Source organism: Dendrobates tinctorius, unplaced genomic scaffold (genome assembly GCF_039654945.1).
Source record: "Dendrobates tinctorius isolate UK_male_01 unplaced genomic scaffold, ASM3965494v1 ptg000030l, whole genome shotgun sequence".
Taxonomy (NCBI): domain Eukaryota; kingdom Metazoa; phylum Chordata; class Amphibia; order Anura; family Dendrobatidae; genus Dendrobates; species Dendrobates tinctorius.
Window position 1 is genome coordinate 1,898,427 of NW_027361698.1, and position 12,451 is coordinate 1,910,877.

Genomic DNA, 12,451 nt, shown 5'->3' on the forward strand with positions numbered 1-12,451 from the left:
TATATTTGTGAATCATGTTTTATAACTAAATATATAAGTTTATAATTTCTTTTCTAGGTCATATTAAAGGGAAGGTGCCGCAATTTTATATAATTTGCAAAAAAATAGTAAGTAACAAAACATGTTGTTTCAGCAAATGTTGAACTAACCAGGATTTATGGTTTGTTTGTAATAATGTTTTAATGTAGCCACTGGGCGCTGCCATCTTGATTTACAGATCTGTGGAGGACTCATACAGTCTACAAGTATGGCCGTCCCTGGACATAGGAGACTGCGGTCGGCTCCCGACCCACATTCAGCCTCATTAGCAGTGAACTGGGCACGCCCCTGTGGGCTGCACCATTCACTGCTGTAGGTGTGGCTGGGGGCCATTTTGCTGTAGCCCAGTGCTATCTGCTGAGCTCCACTTACCCTCTATCACAGGACCACTTGTGGCATAACAGGTCCTGTGTTGTGAGGAGAGGCTGTAGATATGGAGAAGGTGGTCAGCAGAGGAGAGAACCACTCACTGGAGCCGGAGGATGGAGAGTGGTGAGTGCGGGTGACTTTCCTCTATGCTCCTCTGTCCTGCTTACTCCAGGCTCGGCCCTGTGCTTCCTGCTCTACTGTGTCCTCCTGCTCTGTCTCCGCCTCCTCACTCACAGCCCCAGTGATCTCCGGTAATCTGACACCTTTGCTTTTATAACTGTCTGAGGAGGACAGTGACTTATACAGCCCATAATCTAGTGTATAATTGGGGGGGGGGCTGGAAGTTTCACCAGTGTGGGCATATCTGTAATGCTGTCTTGTGTGATACTGCCTGCTGAGCCGTGTATCTAATCCTATTCTGTGTGATACTGACTGCTGAGCCGTGTATCTAATCTTATCCTGTGTGATACTGACTGCTGAGCTGTGTATCTAATCCTCTCCTGTGTGATACTGACTGCTGAGCCGTGTATCTAATCCTATCCTGTGTGATACTGACTGCTGAGCCGTGTATCTAATCCTATCCTGTGTGATACTGACTGCTGAGCCATGTATCTAATCCTATCCTGTGTGATACTGACTGCTGAGCCGTGTATCTAATCCTATCCTGTGTGATACTGTCTGCTGAGCCGTGTATCTAATACTATTCTGTGTGATACTGCTCTCCTGAAATACTCTGTGCTGCTGTCACCCTGCTGGTTTTATGTGTGATCTACATGGTGGTATGAACTATATGGCGGCATTATGTGTGAAGTATATGGCGGTATTATGTGAGAACACTATGGCAGTATTATCTGCTAAAAGGGGACCCATTCTAGGGTGGTTCTGGCTGAGCACCTGCACACGGGTCAGGGGTAATAGGTGCAGTCAGGGGAGGGCTGGTGAGGCAGCTGAAGAGAGGGGTCTCATTTTTATCGCTACTGAATGGCTACATTTCCCCCCATCCTGCTTCCCAGCGTCACCCCGGACTGCGCCTGTTGCCTCGCTTTTACACATCGCCAGGACAGGATCTGAGGAGGGGAATGGGGTCGTTGCCTGCAAAGTCTGGATCAGAACAGGCCATCAATCAGCAGAAATGTTTCCTGGATTTCTGTGCTGCTGTCACCCTGCTCCTCCCCCATATATCTCCCTCTGTGCCCCCCATAGACCAGCACACTGCTCTCTTGAAATACTCTGTGCTGCTGTCACCCTGCTCCTCCCCCATATATCTACCTCTGTGCCCCCCATAGACCAGCACACTGCTCTCCTGAAATGTTTCCTGGATTTCTGTGCTGCTGTCACCCTGCTCCCAGAATCCTTCCTGCCTGCCATCCTTGGTGACCGAAGACCCCATTCCTCTCCTCAGATCCTGTCCTGGCGATGTGTGAAACCGAGGCGACAGGGGCCTGATGTATGGTGGAAGGAGCAGGGCGACAGCAGCACAGAGTATTTCAGGAGAGCAGTGTGCTGGTCTATGTGGGGCACCCTGTTCGGTGCCAGGGATTGTACATAGAGCGCTGTGTTTTATACACATGGATGGACCGTCTGCTTGTCTGCTCCACAGAAATCCAGGAAACATTTCTGCTGATTGATGGCCAGTTCTGATCCATACTTTACATGCAAAGACAGTCAGTAACTTTGCAGGCCCCATCAAAATGGCTGCTCACTGTGTTCCTAGATGTCATAGGTATTTGTGCCAGATTTCAGTAGCTGCTCCCCCTAGTGTTAACAAGTGGAAATGCCAAACTTTTAAAAATTATTTTTCATATTTTGCAAAATTAAAAACAAATCATAATATTTTTTAAGAAAATGTAAACATTAATTCTTTACATTTTTTCAATTGCTGAAAAAAAATTTTTTGGATGGCACCTTCCCTTTAAGCAGATTTCAATCAAAATAAGCTCAGACATAACTCTAAATAAAGTCCAAACTGAAACTATGATTTCTAAATAAATGTGAGAAAGATGCAGCTACATTTCACATGTAACCTATAGGTTAAAATGAAATAGTGTGCCATGTCTCAGCTTTTGATGGGTATGAATCACATGAGACTTATTATCTCAGATCATTGGCTCTAAATGCTTCTAACACTAATTATAAGACAGAAATCACAGTCTGGAAATTTGCCAAAGAATTTTTCCCTCCCTATGGAGTAGCTTTTTCTGCCTGATTTCATTCTTGAAGAGTAATTGTCATGTCAGACTTGCTAATTGATAGATCTAAGCACAAGGTCTTCCCACATTTTCTTCTTACCTTTTATTTAGACAGCAATATATTATGGGGTTGTACATTGTTGAACTCATTGCCAGCCAAAAAATGGCCAAGTATATTTGTTGAATATATTTCCACCTTTCCACTTTGATATCGAGTGCAGTTACGATAAAGAATACATGATAGGGAAGCCAACAAATTGCAAAGGTCACCACCACCACAATCATCATTTTTACCACCTGCAAAATTAAAGAACATTGCCATCATTACCAATGTATTCCATTAGATATTAATAAACATTTTGTAATAATCAATTTATCGTTGCTAAATATTTGACAAATATGCACCCTGTTGCAATATGATTACACCTTTTCTTGCTGCTCTAATTTTAGCAATGTAGTCTTCTATTTGTTTTTATATCAGTCAATGTTAACAAAAAGTACTCTGGGGGTAGTGACCTGATGATTCCCTGCAACAAAGGGCACATAGCCTTATGAAGGTTACAGGCTGATAGCCAGGAATTCAATTAGTCAAGTCCATACTCAACCCAGTGTGTCCACATCCACGATCATAAACTTTGGATAACCAAGGTAATATTCTACATAGAAAATATCTACACACAGTCTAGGCTTAAGGCTTAAGACTCTAAGGCTAGTTTTACACTTGCAGTGTTTTTGCTAGCCGTTTTTGCAGCCCCAATACATTTCCATGGGTCCGCAAAAATTAGTAGGCGGGCAGTGCTTCGTATAGCTGTGAGGGCCATATTTGCAGCCGTGAAAAAATATCAAGCTTGTTCAATATTTTTCACGGATTATGGACACGGCCGCAATTCACTTTAATGTTTGGTTTTTTTTGGTGAATTGGTTTTGTATGGAAAAGAAGCTGCGTTTTGCAATACTACCAAAAGCAATGAAATTTAAGAAATCTCATGCAGCATTTTTTTCAAGACTGAATATGAGCATTGCAGTGTTTTTGAAAGTCTGCAGCATGTCAATATTTTACAGCATTTTTGAAGCATTTTTTTATCCATTGATTTAATGAGAAACTGCAAGAATGCTGAAAAAACAGTGTAACATTTGAACTATGTGTTTGCAGAATGTTTGATGAATAAGACTAACTTTATTGGCATGTACTATAAACAAATCACACATGTAATTTACCTGAAAAAAGCAGCAAAAAATGCAGCAAAAGGGCGCGTGGCCTAGGACCCTGGCTATGTAGGCAGCAGGAGTCCAGAGCTCCCAGTCTGATATCATAAAAGCGACCAATAAAGTGACTGGAGGTCCACTCAAAGTATTTTATTCTGTTCAGAAGAGATCCTGGACCACTCTGATTCTACTATCAAGCTCCTTTGTCCAGCGAAAAGTGAAGTTTCAATTTTCCAGAAGCCGACAGTGAGAGCAGTGGGGAAGCGGCGGAAGGATACCACTCTGTTCTATGGACTTTCCTGAGGAGAAAATTTTACGTGCAGCGATTATCTGACAAGAAGATAACTAAATTCATCATCCCCTGTTCTGAGGTACCCGTTTTTATTGGTTAAACAGAGGCACAACCATGTTCTGGATTTTCAATCCCAGTGGGCCTGCAGTGTGACAGAGCAGGGCTGAGGGGCGGAGTGATAACGCTCTCCACTGTGAGCTCCTTTGAAGAGAGGATCTAAAGACAAGTGCGGGCTCCCCTCTCAGAGAAGACCACTGGGACTGGCTTCCCTAATCTTAAGGTACCCGTTGCCACCGGTTATTCCGGGGCACACCCGGTCCCTGGTCCTCTGAGTTCGGCATCCAGGCAGCTCATCGGCTGGTTCTTCTTCCACGGCATGTGAAAATAATCCCAACGGCTGCATAAGATTATACTGCAGCGGGAATAACTTTGGTGCAGCGGTTCACATAGCGGGAGGACTACCTATCCCTTTCCCCTAATCGGAGACACACCAACGGTCCTGCCTTTTGACCCCGGCGGGGGGACCTGCAGCGCGACGGAGCGGTGCTGAGTGGCGGAGTAATAATACAGCTCACCATTAGTGCGCTCCCTCAGGCTAAAATTTTCAAACCGTGTACACGTTCCTCTCCCTGTGGAGACCGACGAGCCGACTCTCCTGACCTCGGGGCACCCCTGGCTACCCGCTAAACCAAGGCACACCCGGTTTTCAGCGCCTCAGACCGGTGTGCAGGTGGCGCACCAATTAGCTCTTCATCCGCAGCACGTGAAAATAGTCGCTGCAGTGATACCAGGACAAGCAGCACGGGTCCTGCTCTGAAGTGGCTATGGCTCCTGGTGCATTACTGCTACTCCTCTCTACCTTTTGGGAGTACCCTGTTGAATCCTATTATAAACTACACTGGGTTGGACTTCTTAATTGCAGATTGTACCAGTGGTGCACTTGTATCACCTGGAAACATTTCAAAGGCGGGAAAACTCATCTCTCATTACTAAAGGCCCCTTTACACATCGCTAAAGCGTCACCGATTTTGTGGCGCAGCTGCGATATCACTAGCAATATCGCTACATGTGATACTCACCTCTGACCAGCTCCCCCGCTGGCTATCACTGATCACGCAAGATCAGCCTGGTCCATTTATCGTTGTCGGCTTCCTGCTGGCGCTGACGAGTGAGCCGTGGACGCGGGCGGAAGATGTCACCCTTGCCGCGTCTGACAGGTAAGTATCGACCGCCGACCGCTGCTGCATCGCTGGTGAGATCTGCCTGTTTGGCAGCTCACTACTGACCATTTAGCGATGCACCAGCGATCCTGACCAGGTCGTATCGTGGTCAGGATCGCTGGTGCAATGCTAAATGTAATGGGGCCTTAAGTCACAGAGGACATTGCTCAGTTAGGCTCCCTTACACAGAGTCCTTTTTTCTATGCAGGAATAACTCTTCCTGAGGATACCTTGTCGGTGAAACATCTGGCTTTTAAAGGGACATTCACAAGCTCCTTTCTCCCTAACTAACCTTGTAGCAGTTCCTATAAAATTACAGGATCTGACTTGTTGGACTTTACAGTCATTTAAGTTACATGTATATTTGTATTATTTTGTAATACTTTCTTGCTACAATATTCTTGTGGGAGATATTATAAGAGTCCATCATTAGCAGACTTTAATATCTCATTTTGTCATAGAATCATAGAATCATAGAGTTGGAAGGGACCTCCTGGGCCATCTGGTCCAACCCCCTGCTCAAAGCAGGATTCGCTAAATCATCCCAGTCAGATGTCTGTCCAGCCTCTGTTTGAAGACTTGAAGGAGAACTCACCACTTCTCGTGGCAGCTTGTTCCACTCATTGATCACTCTGTCAAAAAGTTTTTTCTAATATCTAATCTGTGTCTCCTCCCATTCAGTTTCATCCCATTGCTTCTAGTCTTTCCTTGTGCAAATGAGAATAGAGTTGATCCAATATGTCAATATGTAAATTCAATACTTTTTTTTTTTTTTTTTAAATCTTGTACATACCTTATACAATTCTCGTTTATTCCTGAAATCTAGTAATACCTACTTCACATCTCATTGAATTTATTCCTAAAAATTGCCATAGGGACATTTGAACAAAATGGATGTTGCAAAACTGATAAACAAAACTAAGGTGCAAAAAAATACTATGTCACACATGGGGGCAATCTCAAAGTCATATGAAAACTTTCCTAGCCTGTTAAGCCCGGGCAAGTCGAGATCCCAATTGAAGGGAGATGAGTAGAGGTCTTCCTTTCTAAAACAATTGCAGATCCCAACCTATAGTAAATCTACTAAGGGGGTAATGTATCTGGTTAAAAAAATTAATTGTCAAAATCTCAAACTAGCATGCCTTCCTCTAAAGGTCACTCTAAAGGGGCAGCTAGCCCTCCAGATGAGATTAATTCTCCTTTAGAGGGGATGGACACCACTATTTCGGCTAAACAAAAAGTTCATAATGATCAAGAGAGCACACCCCATTCTTGTGCTGCGGAATCTGAGGGTAAGTGCACACGTTGCGGTTGTGCTGCGGATATTTCCGTGCGGATTTGGAAAAATCCACAGGTAAACCCGCAGGTGAAAAGACCTGCGGATTAGCCTGCAGTTTTTCCCTGCGTTTTGACACCTGGACAATGGAGTAGGTGTAAAACCGCTGCGGATTCCGCACAAAGAATTGACATTGCTGCGGATTTAAAACCACAGCAAATCCGCCCGGAAAAATCCACAGCATGTGCACACCATTTTTTATTTTCCATAGAATATAAAGGTACTGTACAATGCAGCAGAAACTGCTCCAGATCCGCAGGGCCAAAAACGCTGCAGATCAGCAACAGAATCCGCAACGTGTGCACATACCCTGAAAGTTTCACTGATGATTATTCCCCTAACAATAGTCCGGAGAGACAGAGGGTTAAAGGAACACACAAAACAGTGACAATAATGGCAGTGACACCCCCTTCACTTGATTTGGACCAATATCTTGGTTCTAGCAAACAAGTTACAGAAGGTTGTCTAGCAGGGGTTTTAGTGATGCTATGAAAATAGGGTTCGAAACACAAACCAGGACCCTTCAGAACACATGTAACAGTTTTAACCAAAAACTTGAAAAACATGACAGAATATTGTCTACAGTAGAGGAGGACACTAGATTCCTCTCCAAACAGAATTCGGTCCTTCATAAAGAGTTCTTATTTCTTTAAATATACTAACCGATCTCGAGGATCAAAATAGACAAAATAATTTGAAGTTAAGGGGTATTCCGGAATCCATTTCAACAGATAGTCTTTCAGGGTACACAAAACACCTATTCAAGAAATTGGTCTTTCAACTTAACAGACCTTGAGTTAAATATTGACCGTATCCACCGTCTCCCTCGCTCACGGAGGATTTCTCAAGACAGGCCTAGGGACACAATTCTCAGAGTCCATTTTTTCCGCACTAAGGATAAAATATTGAGGGCTATTAGAGACAGGGGTTCCTTTCCAGACCCTTATAGAAATATAAGGTTTTCTCTGACTTTTCTAAAACCATGATGGACGCTCGCAGGTCTTTTAAAGATACTACCACAAAACTCAGGGAACTGAAAGTCTCCTACAGGTGGGGCTTTCCCACTAAACTGATTATTTGGTATCACAATAAAAATCACATTATCAACACCCCTCAGGAGGGTCAGCAGTTCCTGGCATTTCTCCGGGAGGAACCAGCTTTCAGGGATAAAGATTAGAAATTGAGATGTTGTCTGTTGTTCTTTAATAACTATCTTTGGTCCTATATGCTTTTTTAGTTGGTACAATAAACCTTTAAACACATGATGTCCTTCCGGGATCTCTGCCACATATTTCTAATTTTGCCCCCTAATTAAGGTGAGACTTCAGCCATATTGAAGTCCGCCAGAACTCTTGCTAACTTATTTATTTATTTTTTAAGATAGCTCTCCTTTTTCTCTTAGGTCTAACTTTTTAGGCAAGTTTGCCTATCTGTTTCCTGTTTTTTTTTTTTTTTAGTTGTTAACCTGCTGTTTCCTTTTTAGGAGTGTTATGCAGATTTTATCTTACAATGTCAGGGGTCTCAATAGCCCCCATAAGAGATTTGCATTATGAAAGGACATCAATCACATTCAATCTGATATTGTTTGTTTACAGGAGGTTAAGATGGCGGTTGACCACCAACCATATTTCCAGCACAAAAAATACTCTCATCAATTCAAATCCTTAGGTCCTTCTAAGAAAGCTGGAGTCATTACTTTGGCAAGTGGAGATGTTCCATTCAAATTGCTCAATTAGGTGACTGATTCCTTGGGGAGATATCACATCCTTGTTTGTCTCCTCAATAATAGGCTCTGCACGGTAGTGAACACCTATGTTCCCAATAAAAGACAAATTTCTTTCTTAAATAAACTCCAAAAGAAAATTAACAAAATGAAATCCGGGGACCTTGTCCTGGTTGGAGACTTTAGCATAATACCCGACAGCAGCTTCGATTCTACCTCATTGGTCATGTACAAGGCCCCAGTACTAAAACATTGGCTTATTCAAAATGAATTCTATGACGCATTTCGCTGCCTTAATGCGTCTTCAAGGGAATACACCCACTATTCGGATGTCCATATGACATCCTCACGAATTGATGTGATTCTTACAAATATTTTTACATTAACTAAGTTTCAAAGTATTAAAATCTTGAACAAGTCATTATCTGATTATTCCCCAGTCTTAGCACAATTCACACTAGGCCCATCCCCAGAGAATACCTGTCTCTGGAAAAACAACCCATCACTTTTTAAAATACCTGAGTTTAGACAAGAGATTGAAAATCATATTGCCAACTTCTTCAATGAAAACCAGTCAGAGGAAATTGATATTTTTACACTTTGAAACGCCCACAAGGCTGTATTATGGGGAAATCTAATCCAGATTTCCTTGAGGTATAAAAAGAAAAACAGAGAAAAAATTGCCACATTACAAAAACAGATCAATGAGAGAGAGGAATGACAAAACAATCTGACACTTCCTTCCGCTGCCCTTCAAGGGGAAATCTTAAAACTTAGACAAAGCCTAAGACTCAAAATAAGCCAAGAATATGAGACAGTAATCAAGGTCTCAAAATTTAAGACTTACACATCATTGAACAGACCCACCAGATACATGATGGCGAAACTGAAACGGGAGAGAGTTAACAGAAGGATAAACAAGATAGTCTCCCTCTCGGGCGAACCCAAAACACACCCTAAAGATATTACCAACTCATTCGCAGAATTTTACCAGCACTTGTATAATCTTAGATGACCCTGGGGCCCCTGTTGTAAACCACGAATCTATTAATAATTTCCTGGCGGACATCAACATTCCCAGGTTGACTCAATCAGATTTGGAGCAAATTGACAGCCCCTTCTTAGAAGGGTAATTATTGTCAGTTATCAATAAATTAAAAGCCAAAAAATCCCCGGGACCGAATGGCTTCTCCTCCAAATATTTTAGGACCTTTTCTAAAGCCTTGATCCCACATATGGTCTCAGTATTTAATGCAGCGCCCTCTCAGGGCTCCTTCCCAAAAGAGATGCTGGAAGCTGTAATTGTTTTGATTCCGAAAGCGGGGGGGACCCGGAGAGGATGCAAAATTACAGGCCAATATCACTCATAAACAATGACATTAAAATTTATTGTAAATTACTTGCCAAACGGTTAAAAAATATACTCCCTCGATTGCTCACCGATGACCAGATTGGCTTTGTAGAGGGACGTCAGGCGGCGGATGGAAGGAGGAGAGTTTTGAATTTACTTACCAGGACAAATCTATCCAATACTAGATTGGCGTTTCTGGCGTTGGATGCAGAAAAGGCCTTTGACAGGCTGAATTGGTCTTACCTGGAAGCAACTTTAACTAAATTTGGTTTTAGCCAAGGATTCTTGTCATCGGACTTTGCGTTATATTCTGCCCCCACCGCCAGAATTTATGCTAATAATTGTCTCTCAAACCCGTTCCCCATTTCGAGCCGAACAAGACGGGGTGCCCTTTGTCACCCTTGCTCTTTGTATTAGCGATAGAGCCACTTGCTGAAAAGATCAGATCCAATAAGAATATTGTAGGATTTGATTTCCCGTTCTGTTGTTTTAAAATTGGACTATTTGCCGACGACCTCTTTTTGACCCTACTGGACCCCTTGAATTCCACCAGAGCACTTGCTGCAGACTTGGAAATTTTTTAAAGGGCCTCTTACTTCAAGATTAACTCTCACAAGTCGAAATTCTTGACCCTCAACATTACTAAAACGGAAATCGAGGAGCTAAAGAGAAGTACTGAGTTTGCCTGGGAAGATAAAGGGATAGTTTATCTTGGAATCACTTTAGCTAGTTCTATCCAAGCAACTGTCAAAGCAAATCTAATTGGGATCCTTGCAACTGTCTCTCAGGATATTTCCTTTTTTAGGCAAATTGAACTCTCTATGTTTGGTGAGGTAATGGTTGTGAAATCTAGCATTCTGCCCAAAATACTAATAATATTTTTTTCGGACGCTCCCGATCACTCTCCCATTTCAATCCATACAAAATTTGCAAAACCTGCTAAAATCATTTGTGTGGAATGACAGGAGGCCTAGGGTGTCTATATAATTCTATATAAGCATAAGTGCAGAGGAGGTACGAGCATGCCTAACCTGCATGCATACTATATGGCCTTATTAATTAAGCAGAGCTGGTATTGGCTCAACAATAAACAAAAATTTCCAGCAAGGTTTTACATGGAGAGAGATATGAGTAAATTTGACTTTCTAAGGGCCCCGTCACACATAGCGATACACCAGCGATCCCAACAATGATATGACCTTGTCAGGATCACTAGTGTGTCGCTACATGATCACTGGTGAGCTGCCAAACAGGCAGCTTCACCAGCGATCAGCACCGTGACACACGAGTAACAAGCGACGCACGTTGCTTAGTTACCCACTGTGTACCTTAGTTACCAGCACGCTGGTGCAGGGAACTGGTAACCAAGGTTCACATTGGGTTTCTAAGCGGTGTGCGGCACTTAGAAAACCCGATGTGTACCTTGGTTACCAGCTCCCTGCACCAGCGTGCTGGTAACTAAGGTACACATCGGATTTCTAAGTGCCGCGCGCTGCTTAGAAACCCGATGTGTACCTTAGTTACCAGCGTCAGCTCGCTGATCGCTGGTCTCCCGCCTGTCACACGCAGTGATGCGTGCTGGCCAGTGGGAGACCAGCGATCAAAAAAATGTCCTGGCCATTCCAGGACGATCAGCGATACCCGGCAGGGGGGCCAGTCTCTGGTAAGTGTCACACATAGCGAACTCGCTGGTGAGATTGCTGTTGCGTCACAAAACTTGTGACTCAGCAGCAATCTCGCTAGCAAGATCGCTGTGTGTGACGGGGGCTTTAGAGATGCTTTTCTACTTCTTGTTTCAAGAGCCTTAAAAGGTATCTTTCAATCCTTTTTTCAGTCCCATCATTTCTGCATGGAGATCACTGATCATACCATATAAAAAATGTAACAACGTTGAACAGGCCTTGAGGTTTCCGCTTTGTGTAGTGGCTTTAATATTTGACTTCCCTCTCTCAGAAATCCGGAGTAATTTAGGTATTAAAAAAATAAAAAACATACACAATGGGTCTAATTTTCTCACATTCAGCAAATTAACCCCTTCATGACCAAGCCTATTTTGACCTTAATGACCAGGCCATTTTTTGCAATTCTGACCAGTGTCCCTTTATGAGGTAACAACTCAGGAACGCTTCAACGGATCCTAGCGATTCTGAGATTGTTTTTTCCTGACATATTGGGCTTCATGTTAGTGGTAAATTTAGGCTGATAATTTCTGCATTTATTTGTGAAAAAATCAGAAATTTGGCGAAAATTTAGAAATTTTGCAATTTTCAAATTTTGATTTTTTTTCTGTTAAACCAGAGAGTTATGTGACACAAAATAGTTACTAAATAACATTTCCCACATGTCTACTTTACATCAGCACAATTTTGGAAACAAAATATTTTTTTGTTAGGAAGTTATTAGGGTTAAAAGTTGACCAGCGATTTCTCATTTTTACAATAAAATTTACAAAGCCATTTTTTTTAGCGACCACCTCACTTTTGAAGTCACTTTGAGGGGTCTATATGGCAGAAAATACCCAAAAGTGACACCATTCTAAAAACTGCACCCCTCAAGCTTTTTCCAACAAAAATTTTCATTTAGCATCAATTTTTTCATTTTCACATGGGCAACAGGATAAAATGGATCCTAAAAATTGTTGGGAAATTTCTCCTGAGTACACCGATACCTCATATGTGGTCATAAACCACTGTTTGGGTGCACGGCAGGGCTCAGAAGGGAAGGAG

At 42.6% G+C, this 12,451-nt stretch overlaps 1 protein-coding gene and 1 long non-coding RNA gene across 3 annotated transcripts in view; one reads left to right on the plus strand and one right to left on the minus strand.

Moving 5' to 3' along the window:
* The window catches only part of LOC141086098 (uncharacterized), a 187,087-nt gene that overhangs the window by 146,721 nt on the left and 27,915 nt on the right, over positions 1 to 12,451 (plus strand). For both annotated transcript variants that reach the window (XR_012231506.1, XR_012231507.1), the window contains exon 3: positions 58 to 107. This is a non-coding gene — a long non-coding RNA (uncharacterized lncRNA). The remainder of the gene's footprint in view (positions 1 to 57; positions 108 to 12,451) is intronic.
* TACR3 (tachykinin receptor 3) overlaps positions 1 to 12,451 on the minus strand; it is a 305,238-nt gene that overhangs the window by 11,316 nt on the left and 281,471 nt on the right. Inside the window, exon 4 of the mRNA XM_073571803.1 lies at positions 2,698 to 2,894. Within this exon, the coding sequence (XP_073427904.1) occupies positions 2,698 to 2,894 (197 nt within the window). The remainder of the gene's footprint in view (positions 1 to 2,697; positions 2,895 to 12,451) is intronic.